At 38.0% G+C, this 18,323-nt stretch overlaps 1 protein-coding gene across 3 annotated transcripts in view; it reads left to right on the forward strand.

The window, feature by feature from the left end:
- LOC131076472 (cycloartenol synthase 2) overlaps nt 1-18,323 on the forward strand; it is a 232,567-nt gene that overhangs the window by 168,884 nt on the left and 45,360 nt on the right. For all 3 annotated transcript variants that reach the window (XM_058013678.2, XM_058013676.2, XM_058013677.2), the window contains exon 18: nt 11,822-11,905. In XM_058013678.2, coding sequence (XP_057869661.2) covers nt 11,822-11,905 — 84 coding nt within the window. The remainder of the gene's footprint in view (nt 1-11,821; nt 11,906-18,323) is intronic.

An 18,323-nucleotide genomic window follows, 5' to 3' on the forward strand; every position in this document is an offset into this window, starting at 1 on the left:
AGAGTTTGTTTAGAACAACTTGTAAGTCTCAAGGCAAGATTTGCAAAGTGATTGTAGACTCAGGTTCAACTAAGAATATAGTTTCAATTGAAATGGTGGATAAACTCAAGTTAAAAAGGTTGCCACATCTCACTCCCTACAAGGTGTCATGGCTCAAACGGGGCCAACATGTCTTAGTTGATGAGCAAGCATGGGTTGACTATGAGATTGGTGAGTATAAGGACAAGATTTTATGTGATATATTGCCTATGGATGCTTGCCATTTGCTGTTGGGACGTCCATGGCAATTTGATGTAAAGGCTCAGCATGATGGAGAGAAGAATAGCTATATCATTATCAAGAATGGTAAGAGGTATCAAATGGATCCATTACCTGATCCAAAAGAGGAAACAAAAGTGGGATCAAGTGTGATGATGATGAGTGGAAAAGAGTTTCTTAAGGTGATGAAACAAGAAGGAGATCAAGGGTATGCTATTGTGCTCAAACCTAGTGAAGAAGGTAAGGTAGATCCAATGGAAGAAGTGCCACAAGAGGTGAAGGGTCTACTCAAACAATATACAGAAGTAATAGGAGAAGATCTACCTGATTCTTTGCCACCAATGAGGGATGTAAATCACCAAATAGATCTGATTCCAGGGGCAAGTTTGCCTAACAAGGCTGCCTACAAAATGACACCTAGTCAAAATGAAGAAATTGCCAAACAAGTGCAAGAGCTCTTGGACAAAGGATTCATCAAAAAGAGTTTTAGTCCATGTGCTGTACCCAAAGTTCCCAGACTCGGACTCGGCTCGGACTCGGCAAGGCCGACTCGACTCGTGACTCGGCTATGACTCGGCAAAATTAAAAAAACCTTGAAATTAAGAGATTTTTAACAATTTAAAACTTGTTTCATGCACCCATTATTGAATAAAGCCCAATTATAATGTGTGCTAGCTTGTTATGCCATGAAAGGCATGCTGGTAGAGTATCTACTTGTTTGGGGCTTCTGTTTAGTATTTTCTTTGGCCAAATTGAAATTTTGGGAGCACCAACATGAGACATCATGAACATCTTCACTTGGAAACTGTAAGGAATGCTTGTGTATGGTAGCATTAAATAGTGTGCTTTTTGAACTTAGGTTTTACCTTGGGACTATAGTTGACCTTGGTCTTTCTTGGACCTCTTAGTTTTTAGGCTATATATATGTTGGATGGAAGGGGGAATTGTGAGGCCAGAAGGGTTTGAAATATGCTCCTCAGAGACATGTCCCTTGCCAAAAATAACCTTGTGCCCCATGGGGGGATTTTTTGGGATGTGGGGATAGGTAGGAAATATCCCCAACTCACCCCCTTTTTTCAAAATTTTAAGAAACATCCCTGTTGTGAGGTACTTACACATCGCCCCATTGCAAATGAAGACCCCCACTTTTTGCTTTCTAGCGTTAGCTCTTTTAGTTTTGTTGTTGGTCGTTTTAGTGTCTTAGCCTTTGCATTGAAGGGATTGAGTTTCTCAAAGGTCATCAAATCAGGTGGATCTCCTCAAGGTGGAGTGAAGGAGGTTAGGTCAGTTAAGTGATTAGGGGTTATTTAGATCATTCCTAGGGTTTTTGTGTACTATCTGGTCACGCTTCAAGTTGCTAAATCAAACCTTGGTTGAATGCATAGTGTCCTCCTAGGTCCCATCCCTTACATCAAGGTCAGAGTGAACTCGCCTTAAAAGTTTGGAATGTCATCTTGATCCTAAAATGGCCTGAAATTTGACTAAGTCTGGAAATTTGAAGGATCCTCCAAAAACTAGATTTTGCATTATAACTCATGGAGGTCCGAAACCACTCTCAAACATCCTGACAATATATATGGAATATAACTTAAAGTATAAGAAAGAGAAAAGACATAAGGAAATGTCACTTATACTTAAATGTTATATTCCATATATGAATCCTGACGAAGATACTAACTTGTCAAACAAGTCAAAACATTGACCTGTGGTGGCCGAGTTTTGGAGCTTGGACTCGGCGAGTTTTGCCATAACGAGTCAGGCGAGTTATGGTCAAAACTCGCCGAGTCCGAGTCCCGAGTCAGCAAAACTTGCCGAGCTTGGCTCGACTCGCCAACTCGGCGAACTCGCTTGACTCGCGGCGAGTTTGGGAACTCTGGCTGTACCTACTGTCTTAGCACCCAAGAAAGGGGGAAAATGGAGAATGTGTACAGATTCCAGAGCAATCAATAAGATCACTATAAGGTATCGGTTCCCTATGCCAAGGATAGAAGACCTGTTGGACAATCTTGGGGGTGCAAGCTACTTCACAAAGGTGGATTTAAAATCAGGTTATCATCAGATAAGAATCAGACCAGGGGATGAATGGAAGACAACCTTTAGGACCAATGCCGACCTCTATGAGTGGTTGGTCATGCCATTTGGCCTTACCAATGCACCTAGCACCTTTCAAAGGCTCATGAATGAAGTTTTGGCTAAGTTCATAGGTAAATTTGTGATTTTATATCTTGATGACATTCTAATCTTTAGCAGGTCGAAAGAAGAACATCTCAAGGATGTGGAGATGGTCTTGAAGAAGCTGAAAAAGGCACAACTCAAAATCAACCTTGAAAAGTGTGAGTTTCTCAAGACTGAACTTGTATATCTTGGTTTTTTCATTTCACAAGGTTGTCTAAAAATGGATCCTAGTAAGGTTGAGGCAATCCTTAGTTGGCCTACACCTAAGAATATCAGTGATGTTAGGAGTTTTCATGGGTTAGCATCCTTTTATAGGAAGTTTGTAAGAAACTTTAGTCATGTGTGTGCTCCTGTGCTCAATACTATCAAAGGGGGAGTCAAGTATCAGTTCAGGTGGACAGAGGAGGCCCAAAAGGGATTTGATTTGTTGAAAAAGAAGATAGCTGAGTTACCTACCCTTAGGTTACCTGATTTCAATCAGTTATTTATAGTTGAGTGTGATGCTAGTCAAAGGGCAATAGGGGCTGTTTTGAGTCAAGAGGGTCTTCCCATAGCTTTTTTCTCTGAAAAGTTGAATGAAGCAAAACAAAAGTACTCTGTGTATGACTTGGAGTTGTATGCCATGGTGCAAGCCTTGAAGAAGTGGCGTCATTACTTGCTGCCCAAAGAGTTTGTGGTCTATACTGACAACCATGCCCTTAGTTTTCTCAATGGACAAGAGAAGTTGAATCAGAAGCACCTCAAGTGGGTAGAATACCTACAATCTTACACCTTCACTATCAAGCATAAGAAGGGCACCTCAAATAAAGTTGCTGATGCACTCAATAGGAGAGTCATGACCATACAAGAGATTAAATTGCATAGTGTGGGGTTGGAGGAGTTGAGAGATTTCTACAAAGAAGACAAAGATTTTGCTGATATATATGCTACATGTTCTGATTTTTCTAACACTTCTCATGTTTCCTACTCAGAGTATATGATACAGGAAGGTTTGTTGTTTAAAGGACATCTCCTTTGTATACCCCAATGCTCTATGAGACAAAACATCATTCAAGAGAAACATCAAGGGGGTCTAGGAGGTCATTTTTTAAATGATAAAACAATGGAGCAGGTTAGTCGGTTCTACTATTGGCCCAAGTTGCAATCAGAAGTAAGGAGATTTGTTGAACAATGTGCCATATGTCAGAGAGCAAAAGGATCAGCAAGTAATACAGGTTTATATCAGCCCTTAGTCATACCCCAAAGGCCTTGGGAATGTTTGAGCATGGACTTTGTGTTGGGTTTACCAAGAACACCAAGAGGATTTGATAGTGTTTATGTGGTGGTAGATAGGTTCAACAAAATGGCTCACTTCATCCCTTGTAAGAGTACAAATGATGCCACCTATATTGCAGGTCTTTTCTTCAAAGAAATAGTAAGAATCCATGGACTTCCAGTTAGCATTGTGAGTGATAGGGATGTTAAGTTTTTGAGTCACTTCTGGAGAACCTTATGGAAGAAGTTGGGTACTAGACTCTCATTTTCATCTGCCTACCATCCACAATCAGATGGTCAGACTGAGGTGGTCAATAGGTCCTTGGGTAATCTCCTAAGGTGTCTCACTAAGCAGCATGGTCAGACTTGGGACTTGGTGATCAGCCAAGCAGAGTATGCATATAATGATTCAGTCAACCCGATGTGGTGACTCCTCTATCCCTGACTCTGCCATGTCCTCCATAAGTGCCGTCGTGGTTGGGCTCGGTGATGCTACCCGTTGCTGTAGGGGGCCAAGTGTAACTGGCGTGCGGCTCTGTCCGAAGGCCTTAATAAAGGTGCCACCTACTCCAGATGATGGCAACGACGTGCCCATCGGTAGCAGGGGTGGGGCAAACAGGACCCGCTCCTCCGTTGCCCTGCTGCTATCATCCTCCTCTTCCGCTTCTGATTCCTCTGTGCTACTGGAATCCCTCCCGCTGTCAGGCTCCCCTGAAGCCGAGGCCGTATCTACCGCCCGTTTCCGCTTCGCGGAAGAGTGCCCAATGTCCAAGTGCCTCCAATACATTATTGGAGGCTCACCTACTGCCAACGATCCGTGTGGCCGTACCTCCAGCTCTGCCTCCGACACTGCTTCCCGCGTGGCCTCCAGGAACAACCCTATAGCATAGTGCGGCATATAGAATGTGCAATGCTGCATCATCAAAAAATCATACATGCGCTCTGCTAGTAACGCGGCCCAGTCATACACGATGCCATTCATCAACCCGTTCATAAGCATAATCTGAGGGAGGGCGATGTCCGATGCCCTACCCGACCCTGTCAATCTGCTCTTGATGACATCCATAATGCACCGCCAGTGGCCCTCTGCAACAAAGGTCTTACGGATTCCCCGACCCTTCGTGGCATTAGCCACGCTGTCCAGCTTTGTTGTCGTCAAGTTCCTGGAGATTAATTTAATCCACTGATCCTTCTCCTCCCGCTTCATCTTTTTAGCCTTCAATTCTATTTTCTTGCCCTGGCTGCCCGGAATGCCGAATACCCTCGTGAAGTCCCTCGCTTTGAAGGATATGGTAACATCCCTCCCGAGGTATTCAAAAGTGCTGGTGCATGTGTGCCTGTTGAAGGTATCCACCATGAACCGTAGGGCACCCTCATACTCGCGGATAGGAAATACGGGCATCCGAATAGCCCACTCCACTTGTGCCTAAAGCACGTAATGCAGAATAATAACGCCATAGATATCAGACAAGTATAAGAGATGTTATTCCATTCATAATAAGTGTGTTGCAAGTTACATTCTGAAATATATAAAGATACCGAGGGGGTGTGAGCACCAACCGTCGCACTGCAACTGCCACCCCTTGGTTGCCAACTAACCAAAACAATTACACATAATTAACTAGTTGTATTTTCATATACAATAATGCTGCCAACAAAGACTGTTGAGGATGTAGACTTTAATATATAGTTTATGGAGGATGAAGCAAGGTCTAAGTGTATGACAATGCTAGCAGAGTCTATGCAATTAGCTATTCATTTTTGTATATGCATTTGCTTTTTGTTATTTGAGTTTTACAATCTTATTATTTTTTGAATTTTTTTTGTACGTATGTTTGCTCTTTTTATCTCACATATTGTGGATGTCAATATATATTTTGATATAGACTCTCCTAGGCTTGGAGAGACTTATAAGACATTTTATCACATGCTTGGACAAATGAGGCAAATAATTTATGATAGGGATCCTAATTTGGGATTATCAGAGCAACATGTTAGGCTCACTATGAACACCTTGCTTTGAATGGAAGGAAGCCTTTGCTCTAAATCCCAAATGGCATTCACCAAAGTATTAATAGAGTGTGTCCTTTTGATGTTGAATTTAAGAGTCAATAAAAGGCCTTTTAAAAGATGTATTCAAGTGAGAAGTCAACTTTACATTGCTAACAATGGCTTGCATTTGCTAATCTTTGTGGTCACACATTTAACAAACTAGAGGCAAAGGTAGATAGAGCCATGCTAGGTTGAATTGAGAGGAGGCACAAACGGGTTTGGTTGGGGTCCCATTGGATGAGGCACCCCCTCATAGTGGTAGTGACTTAGACTTCAATTTTAGTGGTGTTAATAGATGCTGATTAGGGGCAGTGGCATACTTTCCATGTTTTTGTTATTTGTAGTTGAAACTTGTAGCCTTTGAAGTTTTGAACATTTTGTCATAACTTATAAATAATATATGTGTACATTGATAATGAAAACAATTAAATATTGTTAATTTGTTTGTCAACTCTGTGAAATTTCAATTCAACTCTAATGTTATGTATTAATGTGTGATATATTAAATGAATACTTGGAATTTCCTATATTTTTTAAATTCTCCCTCTTTTTAATAGCTGTTACTTGCCTTACCCAAAAAAGGGGCATTCCAAAAAATGGGTCTTAACTTATATATATGTGCTGATTTCTAATAGTTATACATTTTGTGTTTTAACTTTAAATAAATGTTATAGGAATGGTAAATATTAAATAAATTTATGAAATTATAAGTTAAAAGTTTACAGTTTATGGGTAAAATTAAAAGATATTAATTAATTTATTTAATATTCAAAATTCAGAGTTAAATAATATTTTTTTAAATTTTAATTTTAATTCTAAATTCTAAATCATTAATATTAAACTGTATTAATTAATTAATTTTTGTTTTTCTTTATTTCTTAATTAGTCATAAAGACATTTGATAAATGTAAATAAAAATAAAAACATAGCCAACATATATTTGAAAAAAAACCTAAAACTATAAAATAACTCTTAAGTTAAAATAACATTGTAATGTCCCCGATTTTAGGCTTTTGGCTAAAAGGAGGTATAAGGAGAAATTAATTAAATTAATTTCTTATAAAGTCATTAAAATAAATAAATTATTAAAAGGTGACTTTATATTTAATTAATTTAATTAAAAAAAGTGACTAAAATATAAAATTTAAAATAATAAAAAAGTCACTAATAAATAATAAAGTGTACCTACCCTCTTCTAGAAGGAACCTTGTGAAGGGTGATGAAAAAGGATAAATAGAAGAGGATGTCAGGTGATCAGGAGGTTGGAGATTTGGATATGAAGAAATGACTAATGCGTGGCATTGGTGGAATCTCTGAGGACGCAAATCTTCAGCAGATTGGATAGAAGGGCTGGACGAAATCCCAGTTCTTCATTTGGAGTAGGTTCGTGATGGAATCTACATTGGTTTCTAATTTGTGAAGGCTTCTCTTGAAGACAAATTTGCTTAGAGAGTGAGGAGTACTTTCAGTCCTCTCATTTGAGCTCATTGAAGTTTTATATCAGATTTGTGGCAGATTGTTTCAGATTTTCAGACTTCTACGATTTGGTTCATAGATAATGGTGAATGCATCTTATTTGTGTTTGGAAGACAGCGACTTCTCATAAGGAAGAGACTGATGCTGTTTGATGCTTTTGGGAGGTGAATCGAATTAGTTACAGCTGGTAATCAGACAAGTGCAGATCATACTACCCATGACCTTGTTCATTCATTGCCATTTGTGCATCAGAATTCATATTAAAGACAGCGATTTCATTGGGAGGCAAGGCGATTTTCATTTGAGGTTTTTTTTGGGTGATAAGAATCAGCATATATATTAATGTGTTATCAGTCGGACCTGGGCATGAATTAAACCCTCGATTTTTGTATATACTTCAAGCAAGCTGTTAGCTTCACACAAGGGAATTGGCGATTGGTTAGAGGGAAAAGGGCGATATACAAAGAGACTATTTGGTGGTGATTTGTAAGAGGATCAGCCTCAAAATATCTGCAAATCAGAATTCAGATCTGACAGTTATGATGTTCGATTTTGGCTTCTAGTGTATTCAAATGGGGTCATAAACCATACAACTCAAAGGCGATCTTACTTGGTGTATTGAGCGAACACTTTGGAGAAGTTCCTTGGCGATTTGAGGCTATCTATCCCCTACGGTTCAGACTGAGAATGCAGCAGCAGGGGTGGCTTAGGGAAGGCTAATTGGACATGATAAATAGGTCAAGACAATAGACCGTGAATGTTCCTTGAAGGTGTCCTGAATCAGGTTCTAATTAACTTGTTTAAATTAAGTGTTTTCAGTCCATGAGCTTGTGTGTTTCTGCAGACTCTTATGTACACAAAAATCTGAATAATAACGATCAATGTTCTTGTTGATTAGCAATCTTAATCATAACTGTCTATTGAAATGTATTGTGATTCATCATGTGAATAAGAGAGCTAGGAGTTGCTTGAGTCAACTTTCCATTATATGCTGAGGACACATGCCAACTGTTTGACAGAATGACAGTTAGCTTAAGAGTTTGATTTTGAGTCCAATTTGGAGTGAAAACTTCAAAATTTGGTTGTTTATGCATGCTTGGTTATCATATATTCATTAAGCAGCCATATGTGAATGTTCTTTCACATGAATCATGTGGTTGTTGAGCCCTACAACACTCTGAAAATTCTGAGACTACACATCAGCAAGGTATAAATTTGGTTAAATTGCCAGTTGTTTGCAAATATTCCTTGTATCTTTAGTCATACTGTTACAGGGGATACTACAGTGGTATCAGAGTGGTTGCCTGCCATCTTGTTGGGGAGGTACAGAGAGAAGATGGATTTCGACAAATCCACTATTGATTTGATAAGAAACTTGCAAGCTTTGATGAATGATCCAGAAGCAAAACAGGGATTTCTAAGAAGGTTTGGGAAATCGAAAGGGAGGAAATTTCTCAACCTACAAGTGATCATGGGAAAGCATTCAGACAAGAGCATGGTATAAGCAGGAATGAAATGAGAAGACAAGGTCTATTCTTCACTTGTAGAGGTCCGTGGGAGCTGAATCACAAATGTATGGATGAGAGGATGGTTAAAGAAAATGAAGTTCATGTGTCATCAACTAATGGGGAAATGCCTGAAAATAACAATGTAATAGCAGCCACTTATATGATGCCAATTAATGATGATTCTTCTAAAGGAAGCAACGAAGAGAAGGGTACAATTTTGATTTTGGACAACAGCTGCTTACCTCCTCATTCTTATGAGATTGCTGCTCATATAAATGGGGGAAATTGTGAAGATGAGACTCCAAGTGCTGGATTGCCAAGTGCTAGTGATGAGGATGGAAATTCCAAGAGAGATGTACTTGTGAAAATTGAAGAATATGACAGGTGTATTGATGACAGCAGATGCATTTCTTCACTTCATCATGAGAATAATGATACCTTGGAATCATCTATAAATGATACTCAAGAAATAGGAGCTAGAGATGAGTTTGGAGGTATGAATTACAGATACAGTTACAGATACAGTTGACGTCACAGGAGATTTAGCATGTTGACAGGGACATTACACAGTTTTTCATTTGGGATCTAGGTGGTGTTATTCTACAGGATGTTTGGTTGAGCAGCAGTGATTGCTTGGGGAAAAGCAATTTCAGGAGGGGCGGATTGTAATGTCCTCGATTTTAACCTTTTGGCTAATAGGAGTAATAAGGAGAAATTAATTAAATTAATTTCTTATAAAGTCATTAAAATAAATTAATTATTAAAAAGTGACTTTATATTTAATTAATTTAATTAAAAGTGACTAAAGTATAAAAATAAAATATTAATTAAGTAGTCACTTATTAAAAATAAATAAAGTATACTTACCCCCTTCTAGAAGGTGTCTCATGATGGGTTATGGAAAAGGTTAAATAGAAGAGGGTAGGAGAAGGAAAGCAGACTTGGATTTTGGATTGAAGAATTAATTGGTTTTGTAGAACCTAGTGGGTGTCTGCAGACTAAGGGTCTTTGGGAACGGAACTCCCATTGATCGCATAACTGGGAGGGTGAAAGATCTCTCGAGGGGTTGCATAGAGGAGGTGACATTTCAGTCATCTCACTTGAGCTCATTGAAGTTTTATATCAGATTTGGGTGATTGTGCTTCAGATATTCAGACTTGGAGATCACCTTGTTGATGCATCTATTTTGGGCAAGACTACTTTGACAATACCTTATTGGCAAGATTTCAGGTGGTTATGCTTCAGATTAGCAGGATTTTCAGATTGAAGATGACATGAACAGTGGTCATGAACAGTGCCGTCGCTACAGTGTCGTGAACAGTAGCAGACCCAGATTTTGACTCATATCTCTCCATTTATGCATCGAACTTGTTGGCTAATGATTGCATATTGAATATGAAACCAAGACGATAGTTTTGAAGCTAACTGTTGGGGGATTAGGAGCCCATATCATTAATTTGGAGGGCCCGAACCTTGGCAGGTCCACCACCCTCAAACTCCATCGATTTCACCTTAAGACATTGGTTATTGCTCCAAAAACATCAAAGGAGTTAGGTGCTATATGTGGTGTGAGATCCGATCAGGTTAGAAGCAGATCTAGAGACATTTGATGCAGCTACAGTGTCATTTCTGAGACATTCACCTACAGAAGACAGGGCGGCATCCTTTGGGGCACGTTTCAACATTTGGAGGGTCCATTGACTGCTGTTATAGCTACCGACATCACTGTTATACATCAGGTTCTCATTACCCAATTTACATTGTTAATTTTCAGTGATTGTAATGATTCATATCAGTCATATGTATTCAGACAAATCTGAAAGTGTCTGTGCCTCAGTAATGAATGCATTGATGTAAGTCAGCTTAAGTTGTAAGGCCCATTGGTCTCATAAATAAACAATTAGAAGGCTGCCTCACTTGGTGTCATTGTCTGGAGATGTTTGCCAACTGTTTGTAACTATGTCAGACTGCTGTTCCATTAATTCGTGAACACTTTAAATGCCATATGGTCTTACATTGGGAAAGTAGTATTGTTTGGTCATCCCTTATCATTCATATTGTGAAAACAAGAATTTTTCAGTGTCCATTGAAGTCTGAAGTTTTTAATCAGTCTAATGCCAACTGTTTGATACAATTTCAGTCAGCTGTAAGTGCACATATTATATGGTAAAGTCATCCTTATGCATTGGTTAAAGGTCCAAGTGTCAATTAATGCATGGAAGTGTTCATTCCTAAGCATTGAAGACATCAAACAGTCTCTTTAATAAGATATAACAGTCTGAAATTGTAAGACCAGCAAGTTGGAAGGTTGACCGTAAAGTGTTTGTCGATATTCCTTGGGAAGAAAATCATCAATTTCCACTCCTAGTTGACCAAGGGATATTACAAATATTTATTAAACAAAATAAAATAAAATAATTAGTAAAGAATGCAAATAAAATAAATATAGCTCTTAAAGTAAACAAAATAAAAGAATTCTTTAATAGTTCTAAACAGAAATAAAATATTTTTTTAAGTAAAAAACACCAATTTAAATAAATATAATTAGTTTTTTAATAAACAATGTAAATTAAATAAAATAACTCTTAAATAATTGTAAAATATTTCGAGAGTGATATTTCTTAGCATTTTTTAGATAGATGTATTTAAGATAACTAAATTTGAACTTCAAAATTATTCATTTTAATATTTATTAATTTGTTTTTTATTTTTACTTTCAAATGATATGTATAGAGTACCTGTCTCCTTTTTATTTTTAAGATGCACTGGTACTAAAGTTATCCACCGTACCAGTCTCTTGGCAACACTGCACTTTCACTTTATCAATTATAGCTGTTTATTGGCTGTTTACTAGGAATCTTAAATGAAAAGTTTTTTACCGGTCTCTCAGCAACACTATGTTTTTTTATCAACTATAGCTTTTGTATTGGTTATTTACTATGAATCTCAAATGAAAATTTTTAAGCACCCAATAATTGGACATGTCTGTTTGATTGCCAACACAGGAATCTTTAATTGCCTTGCTGCCAATAATTGGAAATAACTTGCTTTAAAGTAGTACTAAAATTTGACTTTTTTTGTGTTTGGTATTAAATCAGGCTAAAAGAGAACCAGAAGTTCTTCACCGTGCAGCAATTTCGCTTGTTAATTCACAGATGCAGAATGGCGATTTTCCACAACAGGTATTATTGGATCATTCAATCTTATATGAGGAAAAGTTAATGCTATGATTGTGGTGCTGGTTAAGAGATATTGCTAGATGATATTTTAGTTTAGGCTAAGAAAAAGGTAGAGCAGATGACACATATAGAGTTCAAACAGTTCTGGAAAACAAAATTACACACAACTCATAACATTGTGACATTTTGAATCAGAATGTTTAGTATGACTCATATCTGAGTATGGTATTCAAATTGGCACATAGAAAGTTCCAACTAACATGAGAATGAGAATACTTGTTAGCATTCTTGAGGCATGTAGCAAGAATGTTTAATTGACCCAAGGATAGCGAGATAGTTCTCATTTTTTGAATAAAACTTAATGTAATCCCCTCATTAGCTCTGCTAGAGCCCTCTAGATTGCATGTTTTTATTTATATGTTAGGGAGTAGCTGCAGGAGTAACATTTCCACAAAATGTTAGGGATTGCTTATAAAAATAAAATATGAATGATATTGAGCAGATAAGATCTTTTAACAAAATGTGGAAAGGAGGTCTTACTAGTATCAGTTTGACGCAACAGTTGTTAAGTAACAAATTACAGGTCAACCTCAAAAGAAGACTAGAGACCAGCATTAAAGTTCTCTAGTGACATCTAATTATGCAAAAGACTTAGCTTAGAATAGCATGCAAACTGATTTGCTACGTCACCCCAAGTTTCTGGGATGGGGATGGTGGGACAAGTTTCCGAGATGACAATTTTTTTTTGCCAAATTTGGGGATGGGGGGACGGCAAAGGGGACGGCTATATAAAACATAAGGAAAATGTAAAATATATAGGAAAATTCTTAATGTTCATATGAAAACATGGATATAGCATGTGTATGATACTATGAAAACATTTTAGAATTTAAATTTTGAACATAGAACATTGTCAGTGCTCAATTTGCATTCACAATTCAGAATTTCAATTCATTCACATTGTCAATATGCATATCATGATAGATATTAAAGAAATAACATACAAAATGCCTAAAGGCTACACTGCTGCCATATGGTTTCATTGTCAATTACGATCTAAAAATCAAAATAGTAAATACAAAAAAACAAAGTATAATGCTGCCCCTAAACTGCATCTCCTAACATTGCATCGAAATTAGAGCCCCCTGAGTCTCTGTCACTATCACAGTCCATGTCCACCTCATACAATGGGATCCCAACCAATCCCTCTAGTGTCTCCTCCTCATCAACCTGGGCCACATCTTTGGGATCAACATCCCATCATAAAGATGGAGTCTGCTGATACTCTGGAGTCTATCGATCCTGAAGTCGAAGAGCACTATGGATGACCACTAGCTTCTCCGCTCATCTAGAGGTAAGTCTATTTCTCTTGATGGAGTGGATAAAGCCATATGTGGACCAATGCCTCTCTGCAGCAGAGGAACTAGCAACCTGTTGAAGTAGGCGAGTGGGAAGCAATTTCAATTGTGGTGTATCCCTCCCATGCCATGTCCACCATCCAATAGGGTCTCTTTGGGCTAATATAGCTATGTCCAACCTCGCCCGTGGTTTACTCAATGTAGGACCACGAAGATTTGTGAATTCAAGATATTGTACACGAAGTATGGAAGCTTGCTCCTTTGTATATATCTTATCAATGGCCCGCGTGAACCCATCTAAAACCTCATCATCATCACATGGAGGCACCCTTCCATCCCTTGGTGCATACCATTTGGGATTCATTGCATAGGCTTCCATATGAAGCGGGGTGTTCATTATGTTCCACCTTCGTGTCACAATGAGCCTAATATGTTTCTCATAGAACCCCAAAGTAGGATGTTGGCATAACTGATGGAGATGATGATGAGATGAGAAGATGACCCGTAAAGTTGATATGATCAGGTATATGTTGTCATGGATGTCAACTAGTTTGACCAGATGCAAAACTAGTAGAGAAGAGAAGGAGAAGCTACTTGGAAAACCTGTGTTGACTCAAGTGTTGCGGTTCAGAATATATGTTCATAACATTGGCATGAGTCTATGATTGAAATCGCATCAAGTTTGGTGAACTGGAAAACACATTTATAATTGATTGTTATGAACTTTGTGAAGAAGAATGAATACCGGTAGATTTAAGGTTTGGTGGTAGATCTTATCATGATCATAACTTAGTGATGACATGTCATAATCCGCGTGTAATGATAAGATGGTATTTGAGCGCGTACAAGGATCAAATTTCTTGGGAAACAACGAAGTACTTACAAGAATGAAACAAGGGTTTGATTGCTTATCAAATCGATGTGCAATGATCATTCAACGGTGGAAATCATCTAGAAATTTGTTGTAATGATCTGTAATGTATTTTGGCGGAGTGTTTTGCCACGCTAAATGTAAATTCATTATATCATGTTGATGTAATTAGGGTTTTTAGCCGCCCTAACTAAAAAGTGTATATAGGGCTAGTTGGAGAAGAAATTTTGTGTCGGTGGTTTGAGAAGAAGGTATTGCCGAACCAGTTTGAAGTGTCTACATGTGTGTAGCAGAGTTGTGCTGAAATAGATCTATATTAGCAAGCAAGGAAGTGTTGTAATCAAATCACTTGCCCTGTTGTTCCCTAACAGTTACAACAGTTTGAAATTCCTTAACCGAGTAGATCCTAACAGGCTTGATATTGTAAATCCCTTCACCGGTGGCTCATTACCTTGAGTTCGAAATCCTTTAACAAGGTTACTCTTAACAGGGTAGAGCTCCTAATAGGGTTGAGGCAAAATCCCTTGACCAGGTGACTTCTAAAAGGGTCCACTCTTAACCGGGCATATTGTAAGCTCTTAACTGGGCTAGGCCTTTAACCAGACGCATTTCTAAATGATGCAAATACATATTGTGGGTGCTAATTCCCATCTTGGTTTTCCAAGTTGGGTTTCCATGTCAAAAATCTCTATGTTCGTGTGGTGGATGCATTGTGTATTTGTGCATTTGATATCTTTACTTTGTTTGCATATTGATGAACACTTGAGTGAATGGTTTGTTAAATCAGCTTAGAAGATTGTTTGAGTTGTTATCGGTACAGTTTTGGAAAGTGTTGCAGATTTGGGTTTATTACTGATTCACCCCCTCTCAGTAATAACTGGATCCTCATAATAAGAATTGGTATCAGAGCACTAGGTCCTCTTTGTGCAGAAACTTAACCGCTTGAGGTAAAGATCCAAGATGATGAAGAAGGAGGGTCCTAAGTTCACAAAGGATAAGTACAGAATCTGGAGCGATAGAATGAAAATCTACATCAAAGTTATGGGGCCATAGTTCTGGCAGTATGTGGTTAATTAGTACACATCTCCTACTGGTACTCTGATTGCAGATCAACTCAAGGAGCAACAGGAGAATGTTCAAGCATTGGAAGCCATTGTAAGTACTCTTTCTAATTTTGAGTATATTGATGTTCATGGTATAGAAACTGCTTATGAAGTATGGGAAAAGTTGAAGTTGATTAATGGTGTTGATGAGCATGTGCAAAAAGCTAAAGAAGAAAGCCTAAGAGGCAAGTTTGATGACATGAGGATGATGGAAGGTGAGAACATGACGTAGTACGAACAAAGAATAAAAGAAGTAGTTGGAGGAATCAAAAGTGCTGGTGGAACCATAGTAGAAGGCACAGTGGTAAGTAAGATGCTTAGAACCTTACTGCCTGCTTATGCTATTAGAGTATCTTCTATCCAAGAATTGAGGTCAGCCAACAAAGATAAAGTTACAATTGATTCATTGATAGGCAAGCTTACTGCTTTTGAATTGAATAGCTTTGACAATAGTGTACCTAAAGTAGAATCTGCTTTCAAAGCATCAGTATCTAATGCACCGGTAAGAAAAGAAAACAATATCTATCATAACCATGAATATAGGTCAAATCATCATGGCGGTGGTAATGAAGAAGGGGATCATGAACATAATTTGATGGAAATTGAGGCTTTATTGGGAAAGAAACTTCCTAGAGGCACCGGTAAGTACAAACACAAGCTTCCTCTTAAGTGCTTCTCATGTAACAAAATAGGACATATTGCTGCTAATTGTCCTAACAACGATCAGAAAGAAAAGTTTAGAAAGTTTAAGGGAAAAGGTAAGAAACAATGTTATGTTGCAGTAGATGAAGGTGTTACCGATGAGGAATCAAAGGATGAAGATAATGAGGAAATTGTTTTTGTAGCAGTTAAGGAAGATCTCTTTGACAAGAAAGCTTTAGTGTCCCATATTGACAGCAGCGATGAGTGGGTCATTGATAGTGGTTGCTCACACCACATGACCGGTGACAAGAACAAGTTCATCTCACTTGAAGAATTTGATGGTGGAGTAGTGAGAAATGGCAACAATACACCATGCATGGTAAAAGGTAAAGGTTCAATTTCCTTAAATGGAAAAAGTAATGCTGATGATGTGTATTGGGTTAAAGGATTGACACATAACTTGTTGAGTGTTGGTCAGCTGAATGATAAAGGTTATCATCTTGAGTTCAAGAATGGAGTGTGTAGGATTTCAGGAAGCAAAGGTGAACTGACTGCTGCCAGTAAACAGACAAAAGGTAACTTATACCATCTGAACACTAATGTCAACAGTTGTTTGGTTGCAAAAATTGAGGATAGTTGGCTATGGCATTGAAGATTTTGTCATGTAAATTTTGATAATTTGGTCAAGGTCAGCAAGTCAAGTATGGTTAGAAGTATGCCACAACTAGTCAAACCAGACAATGTGATTTGTAAGGAGTGTCATTTGGGTAAGATGACTACTTCCTCTTTCAAAAGCAAATCATTTTCTTCTGAAAATATTTTAGATTTGGTGCACACTGATTTATGTGGTCCTATGAGGACTAGAAGTTTTCATGGTGATAAATATTTCATGATATTTAATGATGATCATTCAAGAATGATGTGGGTTACATTTTTGAAGGAGAAGTCTGATGCTTTCAGCAAGTTTAAGGCATTCAAAGCTTTAGTGGAGAAAGAAACCGGTAAGAACCTAAAGTGCCTGAGATCTGACTGGGGTGGAGAATTCACATCAGCTGAATTTGTGAAATACTGTGATGAGAATGTAATTAAGAGACAACTATTTGCACCAAGGACACCACAGTAGAATGGGATTGCAGAAAGGAGGAACCAGACTATAGTTGAAGCAGCAAGAACAATGTTGATACAAGGGGATGTACCTAAAATATTTTGGAGAGAAGCAGTCAGCACTACAACATACACAATGAACCGGATATTGGTTAAGAAAGGTAGTGACAAAACTCCCTATGAATTATGGTATGGTCATACTCCTAATGTTAGTCATTTGAAAGTCTTTGGCAGTAGGTGTTACATAAAGAGAGATGAGTATACCGGAAAGTTTGATCCTAAAGTGATGAAGGAACTTTCCTTGGTTACCCAACTAAGAGCAAAGCATTCAAGTGCTTTAACAAAAGAACCAAGAAGATTGTGGAAAGTGTTAATGTGAAAATTGATAAGTATTCTGACAAATCTGATGATACTAGCAAGTCTGATGCAGTAGATGAACAAAAGCTAGTGATCATTGAACCGAAAGTTCAAAATAATGTTGAGCAGAATAATGCGGAGGATGCTACTCAACCGGTGGAAGAAGAGGAAGAAGAAGAAGAGGCTTCTACATCGGAACCGGTTATACCTAGATATGTAAAGTTGAATCACTCTGCAGATCAGATAATTGGAGATAGGAATGCTGGAGTACAAACAAAAAGAAAGATCAGAGAAAGTGCTTGTCTGATTTCCAAAATTGAACCTAAAACGGTGAGGGAAGCTCTCAAGAATGATGATTGGATAAAGGCTATGAAGGAGGAGCTTGATCAAATAGAGAAGAACAACACTTGGTCACTTGTCCCCAAACCAACTGATAAAAATGTGATTGGTACTAAGTGGGTTTTCAGGAACAAATTGAATGAAGATGGTGAAGTGGTTAGAAACAAGGCTAGACTAGATTGCAAAGGATATGCACAAGAAGAAGGTGAGGATTATGGAGAAACCTTTGCACTGGTTGCTAGACTAGAAGGAGTACGAATGCTACTTGCATTTGCAGCATTCAGAGGATTCAAGGTATACCAAATGGATGTCAAGTCTGCATTTTTTAATGGAATTGTAGAAGAAGAGATTTACATTGAACAACCGGATAGGTTTGCATTGACTGAAGACAAGGACATGGTGTGCAAATTTCATAAAGCTTTATATGGATTAAAGCAAGCTCCAAGGGCATGGTATGAGAGACTCCATTCACACATGATAAAGATTGGATTTCAAAGAACCAGTGAGGACAACAACATTTACTTGAAGACAGATGGAGACAAGCTATTGATTGCAAAAGTGTTTGTAGATGATATCATATTTGGAGGAGATTATGACATGAGTTTAACTTTTGCAGAAGAAATGAAAAAAGAATTTGAAATGTCTTT

This window comes from Cryptomeria japonica, chromosome 5 (assembly GCF_030272615.1).
Source record: "Cryptomeria japonica chromosome 5, Sugi_1.0, whole genome shotgun sequence".
Lineage (NCBI taxonomy): Eukaryota > Viridiplantae > Streptophyta > Pinopsida > Cupressales > Cupressaceae > Cryptomeria > Cryptomeria japonica.